The sequence below is a fragment of the Aedes albopictus genome, chromosome 3 (genome assembly GCF_035046485.1).
Source record: "Aedes albopictus strain Foshan chromosome 3, AalbF5, whole genome shotgun sequence".
In the NCBI taxonomy this organism is placed as follows: domain Eukaryota; kingdom Metazoa; phylum Arthropoda; class Insecta; order Diptera; family Culicidae; genus Aedes; species Aedes albopictus.
Genome location: NC_085138.1, coordinates 220,666,470 through 220,685,693, shown reverse-complemented (window position 1 = coordinate 220,685,693; position 19,224 = coordinate 220,666,470). Strand labels below are relative to the sequence as shown.

At 40.1% G+C, this 19,224-nt stretch overlaps 2 protein-coding genes across 2 annotated transcripts in view; both read right to left on the bottom strand.

Annotated features, from left to right (window-relative positions):
• Positions 1-1,163: 1,163 nt before the first annotated feature.
• Positions 1,164-1,841, bottom strand: LOC134291359 (uncharacterized protein DDB_G0284459-like; the record flags this gene model as incomplete). Its single annotated transcript, XM_062859000.1, has 1 exon — positions 1,164-1,841. A coding segment is annotated over one exon (621 nt), but the record flags the coding sequence as incomplete, so codon positions are not given.
• Positions 1,842-5,669: 3,828 nt separating this feature from the next.
• LOC109411968 (RNA/RNP complex-1-interacting phosphatase) overlaps positions 5,670-19,224 on the bottom strand; it is a 77,254-nt gene continuing 63,699 nt past the window's right edge. The window contains exons 5-7 of the mRNA XM_019685633.3: positions 7,735-7,781; positions 6,469-6,576; positions 5,670-6,322 (exon numbers count right to left, since the gene is read on the bottom strand). Of these exons, the coding sequence (XP_019541178.3) occupies positions 5,727-6,322; positions 6,469-6,576; positions 7,735-7,781 (751 nt within the window). The 3' untranslated portion in view covers positions 5,670-5,726. The remainder of the gene's footprint in view (positions 6,323-6,468; positions 6,577-7,734; positions 7,782-19,224) is intronic.

Sequence of the window (19,224 nt, the reverse complement as noted above, 5' to 3'; positions counted from 1 at the left end):
AACCATCGTCCACATGTCTAGCCGTGAAACCGTTGCAACAGAAAGCCAGCAATAGGCAAAACGGAAAAGATTCTTCTAAGAAGTCTTGCAACTGACAACAATGTAAACTGTGAAATATACCATGGAAACCGTTTTCAGAAAGAAAAAAACTCCCCGTTACAGAGAAGAGAATTTTCAGATGAAATCTGCAACAGCGTTGCAGTGTTTATCGACTAGAAGTTACGGCACGAAAACCACAATGCAAGGCTTAAAAATCTCTAAACGATGTTTTTCCTATTATGTTCAAGTTGGGACAAACTATGTCGCATTGGTGGATTGTCGCAACAAATGCAGGTTGTGACATTGTCATTATTGTTGCACGACGGTGGAACGAACGTGATTTGCAGAGCAGTATCGGGAGTGACCGAGGATGAAGAATGACAGCCGCATATAGAGTACCGTCTTACCCCGCTGGTTCGACACGTTTTAATTCGACACTTTTTAATTCGTACCTCGCTTATTCGACACATGTCGAATTAAAAAGTATTGAAATGTCACAGCGATGTACACTGTAAATGCAAAAAAGTTTAATATTGCACTTATACTCGCACCCGCAGCAGTTCCTCTTGCAGCCGCTAATTCCGGAAGTTCTGTTTTGGTGCTATTCGACGCCCAAACCACCTGGAGACCAACCGGATTGAAATGAGGATGGCAACAATCGAGAAAGAACGAGCTTTTTATTCGCACCACCGCAATATCTGTTGAAATTATGTTTCATAACAAATCCGGAAATCAAAACAAAAACAAAAATAGAGTTGCCGAATTTCAATGAGCAAGGTGGTTTAGGGTGACCAGTTTGTTGAATTAAAAGTTTACCCCGGTTATTCGACAACAGTCAGTGTCATATTAGCGGAGTAATACGGTATTATGACGTAAAATTGTAGTCTATGTTTTATTGTGTGAATTTGATGTTTTTGCAAATTAATATATGTATGTATCCTTGCGCACTTGGCACTTCTCGCCTGTTTTCGTAAGTTTTTCATAATCAATGAATATAGAGACTCATTGATGCTTGAACAAATATTTTACACTACTTACCTTTGAAGTCCATGTCATTTTTATAATAAAAGTTCATCTGAAATACAAATTTCTATTTCTAAATTGAATAAAAAATAACGAACTCATACTGTAACAGAAGTTCACTGTTTATTCACTTAAACCAATACATTAAAATAACAACATCAGGTACTATTTTGAGTACTGTTGTTACTTGCACCGTTTATCGTCTCATCGTTGGCCTTACGAGACCATTTGTATCTGTTGTGATGAGGTTCCCCGTTCCTCGGGACATAACCAGATGAGCGCCCTTCGCCGCCATTACTTCTCCAAACATCCCGATGGTGATTATCATAACGGCCGTAACTTCTGTGGTTCTCACGCGAACGATTACGCTGCCGGTCATCTCTGTTGTAGCGCCCATTGTCACGATAGTCTCCGTCCCTCCAGTTGCCACCAGTACCACCTTCAAGAAGGAACCCATTACGATTCTCTCGTGGTCGATCCCGCCAATTGCTAGCTTCCCGCGATCGATCCCGCCAGTTGCCATTGTTTCGCGATCGATCCCGCCAGTTGTCGCCATTCCTGCCATCAGAATGATGACTATCGAAGCCTCTGGCAGCTCTTCGGCTTCTGTCCCGAGAATGATTTGCGTCGTGTATCGCTTCCTGTCCATCGTTGTGTGTTTGAGGCTCAGGGTTGTAGCTTGCAGGTGATAAGCTTCGTAAACTGTTCAGGTAGTTGGCCCGCTCCATTTTATGCGCTCGAGCATCGTTGAACGCTAGTGGACAGAAGCAAATAAATGAGAGAGATAATCATAGCAAAGATAATCATAGCATGAAACGGCTGAGAATACCCAGACATTTGTGCGAATCATTTTTCGGCGAAACTACATCCCCGCAACTTCGACATCGTGGCGTTGCAGGAACTTTGTTGGACTGGACAGAAAGTGTGGAAAAGCGGGCATCGAGCGGCTACCTTCTACCAAAGCTGTGGCACCACCAATGAACTGGGAACAGGATTTATAGTGTTGGGCAAGATGCGACAACGTGTGATCGGGTGGCAGCCGATCAACGCAAGGATGTGCATGTTGAGAGTTAAGGGCCGTTTCTTCAACTACAGCATCATCAACGTCCGCTGCCCACACGAAGGGAGACCCGATGACGAGAAAGAAGCGTTCTACGCGCAGTTAGAGCAAACATACGATGGTTGCTCGCCGCGTGACGTGAAAATCGTTGTCGGCGACATGAACGCGCAGGTAGGAAGGGAGGAAATGTACAGACCGGTAATCGGGCGAAACAGCCTGCACGCCGTATCGAATGATAACGGCCAGCGATGCGTAAACTTTGCAGCCTCCCGTGGTATGGTAGTCCGAAGCACCTTCTTCCCCCGCAAAGATATCCACAAAGCCACCTGGAGATCACCCGACCATCAAACAGAAAACCAAATCGACCACGTTCTAATCGACGGTAAATTCTTCTCAGATATAACCAACGTCCGCACATACCGCAGTGCGAATATAGATTCGGATCACTACTTGGTCGCTATATGCATGCGCTCAAAACTTTCGACAGTTATCACCACGCGTCGAAGTCGAACGCCGCGGCTCAACATCGAGCAACTTCGTAACGTAGAAGTGGCTCAAGACTACGCGCAGCAGTTAGTAGTGGCCCTACCAACGGAAGAGCAGCTTGGCGCAGCTACACTTGAAGATGGCTGGAGGGACATCCGATCCGCCATAGGTAGTACCTCGGCTACAGCACTAGGTTTCGCGACTCCGAATCACAGAAACGACTGGTACGACGGCGAATGTGAACAGTTGAAAAACGAGAAGAATGCAGCATGGGCGAGAATGCTGCAACACCGTACGAGAGCGAATGAGGCACGTTACAAACAGGCGCGGAACAGGCAGAACTCAGTTTTCCGGATGAAGAAGCGCCAGCAGGAAGAACGAGATCGCAAAGCGATGGAAGAGCTGTACCGCGCTAAGGAAACACGAAAGTTCTACGAGAAGCTGAACCGCTCGCGCAGAGGCTTTGTGCCACAAGCCGACATGTGCCGAGAAAATCACGGGAATATTCTCACGAGCGAGCGTGAGGTGGTCGAGAGGTGGCGGCAGCATTACGATGAGCACCTCAATGGCGACGTTGCAAGTACCGAAGGTGGCGTGGTAACAGATCTAGGAGTACGTGCACAGGACGAAAGACTTCCGGCCCCTGACCTTCAAGAGATTGAGGAGGAGGTTGGCCGGTTGAAAAACAACAAAGCCGCTGGAGCAGATCAACTACCAAGCGAGCTTCTAAAATACGGTGGAGAAGCACTGGTGAGAGCACTACACTGGGTCATTACCAAGATTTGGGAGGAGGAAGTATTACCGGAGGAAGGGATGGAAGGTATCGTGTGTTCCATCTACAAAAAGGGCGACAAGTTGGATTGCGGGAACTACCGCGCCATCACACTACTGAGCGCTGCCTACAAAATACTCTCTCAAATTTTATGCCGCCGTCTATCACCGATTGCAAGAGAGTTCGTGGGGCAATATCAGGTTGGATTCATGGATGAACGCACTACAACGGACCAGATGTTCGCCATCTGCCAGATGTTGCAAAAATGCAGCGAATACAGCGTGCACTGCCCCATCACTTGTTCATCGATTTTAAATCGGCGTATAATACAATCGATCGAGAACAGCTATGGCAGATTATGTACGAATACTGATTCCCGAGTAAACTGATACGATCGATCAAGGCAACGCGACGGTGGATCGAGTGATGTGCGTAGCTCGAGTATCAGGGACAATCTCGAGTCCCTTCAAATCTCGCAGAGGGTTACGGCAAGGTGATGGTCTTTCGTGCTTGTTGTTTAACATTGCTTAGGACTTTAGATTAATAATAAGGGGAGCGAGGATAAACACGAGTGGAACGATTTTCACGAAATCCGTTCAGCTGCTAGGTTTCGCTGATGATATTGATATTATAGCTCGCAAATTTGAGACGATGGCGGAAACGTACACACGATTGAAGAATGATGCCAGGCGAATCGGATTAGTCATTAATGTGTCGAAGACAAGGTATATGATGGTAAAGGGCTCCAGGGAGCCCCCGCACCCGCAACCTCGAAATTCTATCGATTTCGAGGCGGTTCAAGAATTCGTGTACTTGGGCTCACTGGTGACCGCCGACAACTACACCATCAGAGAAATTCAGAGACGCATTATGGCAGGAAATCGAGCTTACTTTGGACTCCGCAGAACTCTACGTTCGAACACACGAAGTTAACTATCTACAAAACGCTGATTAGATCGGTAGTCCTCTATGGACACGAAGCATGAACTCTACGTGCAGAGGACCAACGCATCCTTGGAGTTTTCTAACGGAAGGTGCTGCGAATCGTCAACGGCGAAGTGCAGTTGGAAGATGGGACTTGGAGAAGTCGAATGAACCACGAACTGCATCAGCTGCTGAGAGAACTAACCATCGTCCACATGTCTAGCCGTGAAACCGTTGCAACAGAAAGCCAGCAATAGGCAAAACGGAAAAGATTCTTCTAAGAAGTCTTGCAACTGACAACAATGTAAACTGTGAAATATACCATGGAAACCGTTTTCAGAAAGAAAAAAACTCCCCGTTACAGAGAAGAGAATTTTCAGATGAAATCTGCAACAGCGTTGCAGTGTTTATCGACTAGAAGTTACGGCACGAAAACCACAATGCAAGGCTTAAAAATCTCTAAACGATGTTTTTCCTATTATGTTCAAGTTGGGACAAACTATGTCGCATTGGTGGATTGTCGCAACAAATGCAGGTTGTGACATTGTCATTATTGTTGCACGACGGTGGAACGAACGTGATTTGCAGAGCAGTATCGGGAGTGACCGAGGATGAAGAATGACAGCCGCATATAGAGTACCGTCTTACCCCGCTGGTTCGACACGTTTTAATTCGACACTTTTTAATTCGTACCTCGCTTATTCGACACATGTCGAATTAAAAAGTATTGAAATGTCACAGCGATGTACACTGTAAATGCAAAAAAGTTTAATATTGCACTTATACTCGCACCCGCAGCAGTTCCTCTTGCAGCCGCTAATTCCGGAAGTTCTGTTTTGGTGCTATTCGACGCCCAAACCACCTGGAGACCAACCGGATTGAAATGAGGATGGCAACAATCGAGAAAGAACGAGCTTTTTATTCGCACCACCGCAATATCTGTTGAAATTATGTTTCATAACAAATCCGGAAATCAAAACAAAAACAAAAATAGAGTTGCCGAATTTCAATGAGCAAGGTGGTTTAGGGTGACCAGTTTGTTGAATTAAAAGTTTACCCCGGTTATTCGACAACAGTCAGTGTCATATTAGCGGAGTAATACGGTATTATGACGTAAAATTGTAGTCTATGTTTTATTGTGTGAATTTGATGTTTTTGCAAATTAATATATGTATGTATCCTTGCGCACTTGGCACTTCTCGCCTGTTTTCGTAAGTTTTTCATAATCAATGAATATAGAGACTCATTGATGCTTGAACAAATATTTTACACTACTTACCTTTGAAGTCCATGTCATTTTTATAATAAAAGTTCATCTGAAATACAAATTTCTATTTCTAAATTGAATAAAAAATAACGAACTCATACTGTAACAGAAGTTCACTGTTTATTCACTTAAACCAATACATTAAAATAACAACATCAGGTACTATTTTGAGTACTGTTGTTACTTGCACCGTTTATCGTCTCATCGTTGGCCTTACGAGACCATTTGTATCTGTTGTGATGAGGTTCCCCGTTCCTCGGGACATAACCAGATGAGCGCCCTTCGCCGCCATTACTTCTCCAAACATCCCGATGGTGATTATCATAACGGCCGTAACTTCTGTGGTTCTCACGCGAACGATTACGCTGCCGGTCATCTCTGTTGTAGCGCCCATTGTCACGATAGTCTCCGTCCCTCCAGTTGCCACCAGTACCACCTTCAAGAAGGAACCCATTACGATTCTCTCGTGGTCGATCCCGCCAATTGCTAGCTTCCCGCGATCGATCCCGCCAGTTGCCATTGTTTCGCGATCGATCCCGCCAGTTGTCGCCATTCCTGCCATCAGAATGATGACTATCGAAGCCTCTGGCAGCTCTTCGGCTTCTGTCCCGAGAATGATTTGCGTCGTGTATCGCTTCCTGTCCATCGTTGTGTGTTTGAGGCTCAGGGTTGTAGCTTGCAGGTGATAAGCTTCGTAAACTGTTCAGGTAGTTGGCCCGCTCCATTTTATGCGCTCGAGCATCGTTGAACGCTAGTGGACAGAAGCAAATAAATGAGAGAGATAATCATAGCAAAGATAATCATAGCATGAAACGGCTGAGAATACCCAGACATTTGTGCGAATCATTTTTCGGCGAAACGGTTGCGATAGATCATAGACAATAGTAGGTAACTTACCACTAATGGCAGATTTGGGCTCCAGACCCTGTACTAGGATCATGTATGCACAAACAAAATATCCTGTTCGATTCAATCCGTGAGTACAGTGTACGCCGATGAGTTTATCTGTGAAAGACATTGAAATTAGATGTTAACAAACAGGCTTCCTATACGGGTAAAAACCCGGAACTTGGAACTGGCATAATGCGACATGATTTGGCGATGATTCTATTGCTTTTTTCACTGAAAATTTTCCTTGCTTCGCTGAACAACATGACGTTTTCTTCCAGCGAAGGCTTACGCGATACAGAAAATCGCTGAATTCCACACTAACACTGCAGAAAATCTGTCAACAATAACTCAATACATGCATTTTCAGCGAAAAGATCTATTTGCGTGACAACAATCCACTCCCATGACAACCGGACGGCCGCCGTCAAATATCAGGATTGCCAACTGTCCTGCGACTGCTGTAAATTTTCTTTGTCGCCGAATCTGGCGCTGGGTCTTCGGCGCGGAAACCCAAAGGTGGGAATAAAATTTTGGGGTTTGCGCGCAATATGTTTTTGCGTTACTAAAATATGTACACCATAAAAATCGACATGAAATCACAGAGTGTTTACTACCTAGAAAACGTGAATGCGCTGACGCATCTATTGCGTTTATTTATTTCCTTTAGAATGATAGTCTCCTCAGGAAGACAAAAAACAACAACGGGGCGCTCATTTCACAGTACTGCTATGAAAAATCAATTAGTTAAATAGTTCAAGAATATTTTATCTTCGCACAAAACACATGCTTGTGTTAAAGTACAAAGCTAGCAGCCGTATGTTTTGTTGCATGGTTTCATGCCGCTGTATTGTGGTTCTATGACTCAGAGGCATGACTCGTAGTCATGATATCATAAAATGGCATGTTTTATGTTTTTATTACTTTTCAGGGGGTCTTAGGAGGTTTTGGAAGGGTTTCAGAGACGGAGTTTTGATGGGGATTCCAGGTGGATTTGAGAGGACTTTAAAGTTTTTTTTTTTTATTATTATTATTATTATTATCTTCAATCAGAGGTTGTACAGACTGAATGAATACTAGCATTAGGCAACGGATAACATGAAACATCCAGTGGACCAGTGGAGGATTTCTCGTTTGACGACACTTCCTCCTCCTTGAAATTTCATTTGACCCTCCTGATAAGCCTTTTATCAGAGTATACCCTTTTGAAAATTCCATTCGGCGCTGTTCAATAGAATCATACAATTCAACGATTTGTTACGCAGTTTTACTTACCTTTGTTCTCTTCCTCAGCCAAGAAATCGTTGACCGTGCGTATAAAACTGCAAATAAACCAACATAAAAATAAAGTTAAGTATCTGTACCAATAATTTATTTATTATTAAAAAAACGATGGTGTAATGGAGAACAACAAACAATTATGAAAAGTGTTTACATCACAAGCTAGAAATGGGGCATAGTCAAAATAATAATAAATTGTCGGGGATCTTTTTTTCCTTAAGGAAATACACAAACACAACTATCACGCATGAATAAAATTGAAAACAGTTGACGTCAGTAAATAAAAATATCTTGCAGAGATCTACAATAGAGTATTTGGTAAAACTTCAGAAGAAATCTCGGGGGTAATGCCTAGTTGAATCCGGGAGGAAATTCTGTTAAAAATCACGGAAGAATTCCAACGAAGAATTGCGGTAAAAATACGAAAATACAAAAAAGTTTAGTAAATTTTCATCAACAACTGCCGCTAAGAAGAAGCTGATGGAATTCCTGCTTGAACCTCAGAAGAACATTTTTCGGTACAAACATTTTAACGGAATACAGTAATGTTCCGATTATATCACGGCCACCGCGCGTCGATTCTTCATTTTTCATTCATTTGCTGTTACATTTGAGAGCAAGTGTTTTCCCTCTTCTTTGAAACTAATGTTGAAGGTAGGTACGTTTCGCAACGTTCAAAATATCGAAAATGTGAATAGATTTTGTAGAATATTCAAAAGCATTTTTGAAAAGGGTCGTGATAAAATCGGAACAATACTGTACTGCCTAAATAAACTAATCAATAATCTGGATTGTTATATACACCGTGTCCAAGAAGTTCTCATACAAAATCAAATTTCACATCTGTAATTAGGATTTTAAAAGTAAATTTATTTATTGAAAGGCCATCTAATACTGATCAAATATAGCATATGTTTCGGAATTAGGGGAAGACGGGGTAAGAAGGCCCGCAGGAGTAAGATGGACCACCTGCAATTCAGCATGAAAATGCCGTTTTCTATAAACTTTCACCTAACGTTTGCATTAAAAATAATGAACTTTATTCCAATGATTTTATACTAAGCACATACAATGCATTGCATGTATCTCTGTGCTACATTGAGATAAAATCGTTCAAAAATTTATACGAATATAATATCTATGCATGGTTTATGAAAATACATGAGTAATATCTGGATGATTGTGATCATTTCAATAATAATGGCGCTTTGAAGTAGGGCAGCACTATTAAGAAAATACGATAAGTCATATTTTTCTTTCGGTAACAAAATTTTCTTTAAAAATCTGGAAAACTTTTGTATCAATTGCATCAAATGTTCACGAAGGAAATCCTAGTAGGGTCGCACATAGTCAAAAAGCTTGGGGACTCACCCTGCAAATGATAGCTAAGGGTGTTAGAAACAAAGTTTTGTATGACAGCAACTTTCAGAAATGGTGTTTAGAGGTCGCCCCGGCAAGATTTTTGGAAAATGACCATTTTTCGTAATAAATTTCATACAAATATTTTTTACCGTACAAAAATTTGCAATACCCACCATTTATATTTTTTTACAGCTTGATATAGATCCAAACTACTTGGAAAGAATAAGTAACGACATGTTTTGCAGGTAACTATTTCGCCCCATTAATGCTAGAACTAGGTAACTCGTTTTGGAAAGTACAGGCTAAAATGGCTGGTAAAACTTATCCTGCTACAAAACAAACACTTTGTTGGTCTTAAATGAAGCATCATTATGTGTTTTTGTAGTTTCAATCGACAAACTTTTGTTTATTGTGGTGAACGTTCAGATGTAAACAAATTGCTCGCGGTTTCGCAAAATCAGTTACCTAGTTCTAGCATTAAGGGGACGATTTGATACTGAATTTTTGAATTCACTAAAATTTGTTATTTTTTGCTATACTATGCATTTTACACATCATAATTTATTTAAATTATGATTTTTTTTGGCTTAGGGTGACTATCTTAACCCGTCTTCCCCTAAGTATTCTTTATTCTTCTCTGCTGATCGCTTATGTGTCAGCTGACACAAACGCCATTTTATTGGTATTTCGTCTGATTTTAACGAGTAATGGTTTTAAGTTGGAACAAATTAATTTCCTGCCCTTACAATTGTTAATATCAACTATGAACAGAAAAGAAAAAAATATGAGATGCAGTATTGGTGGTGAAGTACGAAGCCGTTGTATTTTGTACATAATAAAAAGTAAATTAAACAAAAATGTGTAGGGTAATTCGCCAATTGTTGAACGGTTAGTACTGCCATTTTTGTTTTCGTTTGTTTTTCCGTGCATAATTCCACTTAAGTTGAAGAATATCTAGTGAACGTCTAGATCTACTCATTCCTTAATACATCCCATTGAATTTGTATTTTCTCAAATATCATTTTCTAAGGAAAAATAGAACATTTGTATGGGAAGTCTGCAACCCAAATGTTGAACGCTTCCTTAAGCTAGGTCATCCTAATGTTGGACGGGTCTCGCTAATTGTTGAACGGTTCAAGCTTCAAGCAAGAAAGGCGACCGGCAAAATGTCAACAACTATCGGGGTATTTCGTGTCGATGCGCGATCTCTAAACTGTTTGAATCAGTTTTGATGGACCCACTGCTGTCTCATTGTAAACAATACCTGAACGAAACGCAACACGGATTCATCCCGGGCAGATCCACCGCTACTAATCTCCTGTGCCTCACATCTAATATTGCTGACAGCTTTGCCGAAAAATCGCAGACAGATGTCATCTATACCGACTTGTCCGCGGCCTTCGACAAAATTAACCACGCCACTGCTAAATTAGAGAGACTCGGCTAAACCGGCAACCTTCTGCGTTGGTTTGAATCGTAGGCGATTGCCAATCCACCGAGTTCTTGGCAACATCCGGAATTCCCCAAGGATGTCACCTAGGGCCTCTGATTTTCCTACTCAATTTTAATGACGTGAACCGCATGCTGCGATGTCCTCGGCTGTCATACGCGGACGATATGACCTTTTAATCCGTTCCATCTCTGACGCCTTGAAACTTCAAGAAGATATCGATTCTTTCGCAACATGGTGCGCATGAAATCGGTTGGTTGTGAACCCAAGTAAATGTTCGGTGACCTCGTTCTCCCGAATAAGCCAACCAATTCAGTTCAACTACAAGCTCCGTGACGCAACAATCCAACGCATCGATCAAGTGAAAGATCTTGGAGTAATCCTGGATACTAAGCTTACGTTTAAGCACCATGTCACATATATCGTTGACAAAGCGTCTAGGACCTTAGGATTCATTTTTCGCATCGCCAAGGACTTCACCGACGTTTACTGTTTAAAATCCTTGTATTGCTCCTTGGTCCGTTCAACCCTCGAATACTGCTCTGCTGTTTGGTATCCGCACTATCAGAATGGTTCTAACAGAATCGAATCAGTGCAGCATCGTTTCATCTGCTATGCGCTCCGTCTGCTTCCATGGCGTGATCCGCTCAGGTTACCAAGCTACAACAATCGATGTCAGTTGATTCGACTCCAAACTCTCCAATCGCGCAGGGATATGGCAAAGGCTATGCTTATTGCCGACACTTTGCAGGGAAGAGTCGATTGCCCTGCCATTCTGGAAGCGGTTGACTTGAACGTTCGTCCTAGGGCCCTTCGGAGCAACGCGATGCTTAGATTGCCTTTCTGACGAACCAATTACGGTCAACACACGTCGCTGATTGGATTGGAACGTGCGTTCAATAGAGTTGGCCACCTTTTCGACTTCCACTTGTCCCGCCAAACGATGCGCCAAATATTCCGCAGATATTTTACGAACAATAACGAACTGTGATTTTATATGTTTTTTTGTTACGGTGTTTGACTTTTGCGCACTTTTGTTCCTGTTTTGTCTTGTATTTTAAATGCAGTTTTGTTTTTAGTTTATATAGTTATGTATTAGTTATAAGAGGCCATCATTGGGGCATAAGATTTCTGTTGATGTTAATAATAATAAATAATAAATAAACGGTTCAAGCTTCGTTCGTAATTGATGACGTATAACCCGACATAAACCTATCATTGACCTGTTTTCATTTTGGCCACCAAACCCAACATAGACCCAACAGTTATCCGATATGCGTTCAACAGTGATCCAACATTTGAAAAAAAAATTGACCCGACTTTAACCCGACATTCGAAAAATTTTCACTCTGGCGAGTTTTGTGCCTAGTTAGTTATTTGAGTGACAATTCATTCAAATGACAAGGAATCGCTTCTCATTTGAAGGGTGAGTGTACTCTAGTGGACTGAAATCGTTTGATACAAGACTAGCAAAAATAACTGAAAAGATTTGACTAGAAGAGAAAATGACTAAAGAAAAGAACGCCTTTGAAAGCCCCTGAAACACTCCTGGAAACCCATGGGACACACTCAACCCCCTAGAACACCTCTGGAACAACCCTGCAATCCCTTGAAAATTCGTTGTCGCTCCTGAACCCTCCTGGAACGCCCTAAAATACTCCTGGGACCCCCTTAACACTCTGAATCCCTCTGGAGCACCTTTGGAACGCCCTTGAAACACATGGAAAACCCCTGGAACCTTCCTGAAACCCTCTGGAACACTCCTGGCGACATCCCTGGAACGCCTCTGAAACCCCATGAAATGCACGGTTAGGTAAAGTGAAAAAAAAATCTGACAGTCATGCTTATATCGTAGGTTATGTCAGTGTTCAACAATTGGATCCTAGATGCATAATGATAGTGTGATAAGAAAAATATTTTTTTTTTCAAATGTAATTACGATTAAAATGTGATTTTAAACAATGTTAAAATGTTAAGGACATCCTTCCAGTTCTTCTAACTTTGGTGTGACTTTGATATTTGCGGTCGATTTGCCAGCAAAGCTTATTTCGTAACAGCAATTTCTTAAAATTAATTTTAGGAATTGTGCAGTTTTCGTGTCTTTAGCGGTACAAAATTTTCAATGAATATTTTTGACGTGAAATATGTATGATTTTGTAACTTAATTGAAGTAATATCGTGATACACATGTATACGCATCTACATCATACGTGAACGTTGGGCAAAAATACTTAAAGTAAGATTTATAATAAAATTTTCAGAAACTGTTCATTTGGGTGGTGTTCAACAATTGGCGAATTACCCTATTTACCTGTTTTAATAAGACTTCTTGTGTTAAAGAAACATGACTGCATTTTATCTTGTTAATTCACACCATTCCCACTTCTACAACATGCTTGTATCCCTATTGTGGTAAATTTAAGCTTACTTGCAAGTTTCTCACCATATCATCACTAAAATTATAATGTTTTAGCCTTAACATGTCCATTTCTTACAAAACTTGTTATGAAAATTAAAAACTTAACTTTATGGACTCTATTTAGTTACCGTACAATGTAAAACTTTTCGAACATTTTTCTTGTGCGTCGGAGATAATGGATTTCAAAAAACGGAATTGTACAGCTAGGCTTGAAAAACCAATAGAAAATAACCGAATGCTTTTTTAATCAGTATTATGTGGCCCTTCAATACATGCATTCATTTTGAAAATTTGAAACACAGATGTGAAATAAAATTATATTTCCTAAATTTGTATTTTGTATGAGAACTTATTGGACACGGTGTAGATACATTTTTAATCATGGCTCTTTTCATTGAATTCAAGTAGCCTACAAACCCATAAAAAAATCAAGTTGACTTTATTCCTAATGGACTTTTTAACACCTGACAAACCGCTGCGGCGGTATGATTAATTTTGCGCATTTGATTCAATGAAGTCATTGTGCGTGAAATATTGCATCTAGTATAGACATTAATATTTTCACTTCTTCTTTTGCCTGGCATCGCATCATACACCTTCCAGACGCTGTTGCAACAGATTTGCATAAAACCGATGGAACTATAACCGATCGATTTGCCCATAGCGATCAGATGTGCTTTTTCTGCAATGAAAGCGCAAGCACCGCTGCACTGCATACACTTTACAGGCCTGTCGCGAGGCCACGGGTCCCGTCTCTTGGAGCTCAAAACCAATAGCGATTATAAATAAATTTAAACACAACATTTATGCTGTCTTGAGCTATCTGCTTTTTTACGCACCATGCCGCCATCCAATCCAATCCCCCGCGATCCGATCCGATGCGCGATATGCGATGGGTTCAAGAAATGGTGCAAGATATGGCAAAAGCGACGAGATTGCTATCTGCGTGTGTCTCAAGTTCTTCTATCGCCCAAAAGGATCTAGAGCAACCAGCGCAGCTTGCCGTTTTCGATACACTCTCGTCCTCGTGTGGCAAATGATTTATACGCTCCGTTCTAACAAAACGGCATATCCATTAGTTGCTGCACGGGCATATATCACAGCATCGCGGCACGGCGTGCGCGAATCTAAACCATTCACCACCCCGACCGACTGTCTATAATTTATATCTACCAAATGACTCTTGTACCTACCTTCCTGCCGTGCCAACCGAACATCATGACCTGAAAGGGTACACGCGGCAATCCTATACGTACAGTATCGGACAATAAAAATGCACCTAAGCCGTTTTCCCATACAAACTAGTCAACTTTAGATTACCATAGCTCAGTTACTTCTCAACCGATTTTTTTCATTTTTCTGTGACGAACTACAAAACATTTCAATTTTCAAAAACTGTTGAAAAAGTTCAGCGATAACTATTGTTACAAAAGTTACAGATAGGTTGAATTTTGACAATAAAAATGCACCAAGACAAAACATGTTATAGCAAAAAATAGTTACGTCATATCATTATGGTGTCTTCGGCAAATATGTTTCTTATGTGATGACGAATAAGTTTGCTATACAGACCAACATGATTTGACTTCAACATTTTTTTTCTATACAATTTTTTGTCTTGGTGCATTTTTATTGTCAAAATTCAACCTATCTGTAACTTTTGTTACAATAGTTATCACTGAAGTTTTTCAATAGTTTTTGAAAATTGGAATGTTTTGTAGTTCGTCACAGAAAAATGAAAACAATCGGTTGAGAAGTAACTGAGATATTGTAATCAAAAGTTGACTAGTTTGTATGGGAAAACGGCATTGGTGCATTTTTATTGTCCGATACTGTACGTACGTACGTACATGGATTAGAGTGTGAACTCAGGTTGAGAAATTACAAAAACCTATATTTACATCTTGTAAATACATTTATGTACGCAAAATTTAACGTATACATATTTCAGTATAATGATAAATGTATAAACATGTTTTCAGTTGAATGCAAAATTGTATTATAGCTGTTAAAAATAATTAGTTAAATCAGACAAGTTCTTGTCAATTTACATCTAGCAACATTCATTTCTTCTCTCAAAATGTGACCTTCTAACCTCGAGCTGCCACGAGTACCCTGGCTTCCACCCTTTACTAACAGATATCATTAAAAAGTTATTACTCTGTATAATGTATACTATTAAGTACAAAGAAAGATCCTCGGCTCCGTAAAGCGTTATACGCGATTGAGCCCCAAATAAATGAACTAGATAAAAAAACATTCATTTCTAAAAAAAAACCTCGCTTGTCGTATATAGCGCGAGCGCGTTGCAGTTTCAGCTGCTTGATGACGTGCCTCCTGAAAGGTTAAAATTGAAGCGAACTGAAATATTAGTTTCTTTACGTCAAAAATTTAATTAGCATTTAAAAAAAATAGTAGAATGAAATTAATCCATCACAGACACGAAGATAGTAGTTACAAAATTTCAAATGAGCGTGAATTGGAACAATACGAGGAGGTTCCAGGCAATCGCCAATTAGGATATTAGTATCCCCCCAGGTAAGCTACACAAGGAACCAATGATATAGCTTCTTGGTATTAACAGGATTTTCAATGTGTTGGTGAACTTGTATACGCTGGTCGCCAGATCATCGAGTCCTCTACGTCTACACAAGTTCATGCTGGGATGTCGAAGTGTTATTGGAATTTAAATAAATGGTAGAGGGATCATGTTCGCACGTAAATACGATGACAGATTGTGTGTTGATTATTCTGAAAATGATGCGGCACAGTTCCACTGATTGCATTACTTGCCTAGCATGATATGGTAGATTGGCATAGCGTTATACAGCCAATAGCTATTTCAATTGACATGATCTGCTAGGTAGATCTTATTGTTAATTAAGTTATTGTTGTCGGGTCTCCAGTTAGCCTAATGGTTAAGGCTATGGATCGCCAATTCGGAAACGGCAGGTTCAATTCCCGTTCCGGTCGGGAAAATATTCTCGTTTCTTTTGGGTATAGTGCATCGTTGTGCATGCCTCACAATATACAAATTCATGCAACGACAAGCAAACAAATCCCTTCAAATAATAACTGTGGAAGAGCTCAAAGAACTCTAAGTTGAAGAGAGACAGGCCAAATTCCAAAGAAAACGTTTAGCCATACAGAAGAAGAAGAAGAAAGAAGGAGGAGGTAGAGTGTATGTAGCGCAATGTATTACAATTAAATCATGTTGCCCAAAAAATCGACCGTTATTGAAATGTTTATCCTAAATTTAAAGCATTTGATGATTCTAGAAATGCAACATAACCTCATCTGACCAATTTTTGTGTTATTTAAATGAATCATCAATAATAATTAGTTTGACTGAAGGGTTAAGTTAAGCATAAACATGCTTGAATCTGCTATGAAAACATTTGAGCTGTCAAACCATCAACAATGAATATTGTTGATGTAAGCATAATATGATTAAGTCAGTCATATTACTTGTTCTAATCAGTTCATCACTTTTGATAATTTCAAGCTTCTGATATGCTTATATAAACGTCACACAGAGAAAAATTTCTACTCAGTGGCTGAGTTGGTCCTACTCAGAAATCGAAAAATCCTTTGTTTTCTTACTCAGTTTCCGTTAAAAGTGGGACAACCCATTGCCAATGGGTTGTCCCTCTTTTAGCCGAAACTGGGTAAGAAAACAAAGGATTTTTCGATTTCTGAGTAAGGCTAACTCAGTCATTGAGTAGAAATTTTTCTCTGTGCAGTGCACAAATATGCTTGTTCACGACCGCAACATGATAGACTTAACATTATTTTTTTCTCCGAAACACACGTGACGGGCCAAAACAGAAACCAAATTGAGCATGTGGCCAAAACTAACGCTGTACTTTTATTTTGGCCAGTGCCACTTCTAATACAAAAGCAAGTATTACGTTGATTTCTGCATTTTTCCTAAGAAATATACTGTTGAAAATGCTTTGACATCCATGTGCACAACAGAAACATGTGCTCGATGAACAAATTGAGATTTGATTTATGAAAAGAAATCCACGTACTCCGGTGAGACTCGAACTCACGACTCCCAATTCGCTATACGGGCGTTTCTATTCCTTCGAGGTACGGAGTCGGAGAAATATAGATTGAAAACTTTCATGTGACATAAGGAGTGTATCGTAAAGTAGTTGAAAATGTTCACAATAGACTTTTTTATTCTTAAACCACTTAACCTAAATTATAGCTCTTTTGTCCACTTGGGCACTGCGTGAGCGATTCCAATTGGCGGCTGTACTTACACTTTTGTACAGCGCCTAAATACACACCAAAAACAGTTTGGAGGTTTCAGCAAAATGCTTTGCTGAAGCACAACCAGCAAACACATACTTTACTGAAAAAATCAGTAAACCGATTGTGTTTGCCGAAATTCAGCAAAGTCGACTGAATTTCCGAAATTTCAGCAAATTATTCCGACCGCTCGCTACCTCGGCCGACCATCTGTCAAAATAAAAAAAAAATCTGCACATCGTGTGTTTTCGCGGGAACTAAAACCCGAGTTTTTTACAACATTAAATTGCTTAAAAATGTGTATAAATAAATCACCATAAAGTGTTACACCTTTTCATAGGTATGTATCAAAGTTTAACTACATAATATTGTTATTGATTCCAGAAAATGTTTGTTTTAGATGGTAAACAATGTCCACAATTTCCAAGCAACCAAGTTATTTGCCGATCCAACGTTGTTCCCGAGATGCTTCTGAATTAAAGCAACAATCGATCCAGCTATTATAAACAGAACACTTATTATTAATTTTTAAAAAAACTCTGGAAATCAATCAAGTGTATGCTTTTTTCCAGTTGATTTCAAGTAAAACAGCTAATTTCTTTTATTTCGATCCAATTTGCTGAAATCCATCAGTAATATGCTGGTAAATCTCCTGCCGGACGAAATAACTGAACTTTCAGCAATCCTCAAAAATTTACTGGATTTTTCAGTAAATTTTAGACATTTAGAAGTGTCTCCGATAACTTAAAACATTCTTTTCTGCACAGGGCAATTAAAAAAAAACATGGAACGAATTAGCTAGAAATTGCAGGAGTATGAGAAGCTATTCTTCGTTTAAGCGCAGTATTGAATGCTTTTATAATAGTTAATCAAGCACATTAGCATTATTGTCGCATAGTAGCATATACTTTGAGAACCGTTAATGATTATTTGAGCTATTATTTTGTATAGAAATAAATAAATAAATAAATACACTCCTTATTGGTAGTTCTCATAATTTTTTTTTTATACAAAAACAAAGCGAAAGTCGCAAACTTCTGTTAACGATCAAAATGTTTCATGCACAATTACGTTCTGGTTTCGAGCTGCAGCTGACACTGACCAGGGGGTCGCCGGCCTTCATGCAGGGGGTCGCGAGGGACAGTAGGATATTGTGAATATTTTCTGAAATCCGCATACCGGCCAACAACTTGTGCGCCGACAGCCCATGGGTTGTGCGGGTTGTGGGCCATACCAAATGTAAATAAACAAGCGTCAAAATGGTTCGCGCAAAGAGCTCTATATCTCTTAGGGTTCGGTTCCATTTTTTGCCTAAAACATTGAACTTCCTTATGTCTGGAAATAATGTACAACAAAGATATTATTGACGGTAACAACGCTTTTACTTCATTAAATCTCTGAATAATAGTAATTTGGCTAGTGAAAAACTTGGCGCATAGGCAATCGGCGCGCAAATTGTGCGCTGTTGTGCGGATTTGAGTTAATCGTCGCAAAGTGCCCAACACGGCGCGAAACCTAGAGGTCAAAGGGAAACTTGTCGAAATGCTAAAAATTTACAATAACAGACAACAAATGGGGGACTTCCTTGGTGGGTCGCGAAAAATACGACTGCTAGCAAAAGGGGGTCACACACCTGAAAGTTTGAAAACCTATGCGATAGACAATCATATCGGAGATGACACAGAGTGCATCGTGTGACATGGTACGGTGTTCAATTTTACCACCTGCTGCTCCGACTTCCGTTTGTTCACAACAACCACCTTAGTTTCGTAGTAAGTCAATTCCAGTTTCGTTAAGTTCTTCAACTCCTCCGCAATCCCCACCGGATGAGCAGAAGGCAACTTCAGTAGTGTTGATTATGTTTTATTATGAATGTGATACTTTTGAACAGTTAGTTGGAGAATATTGCAGAATAAATCACATAAAAACAAATTCGGATAGAAGCACATACATGATCAAAATTTCATTTGAATTGGAAAAATTTGCGTCTACG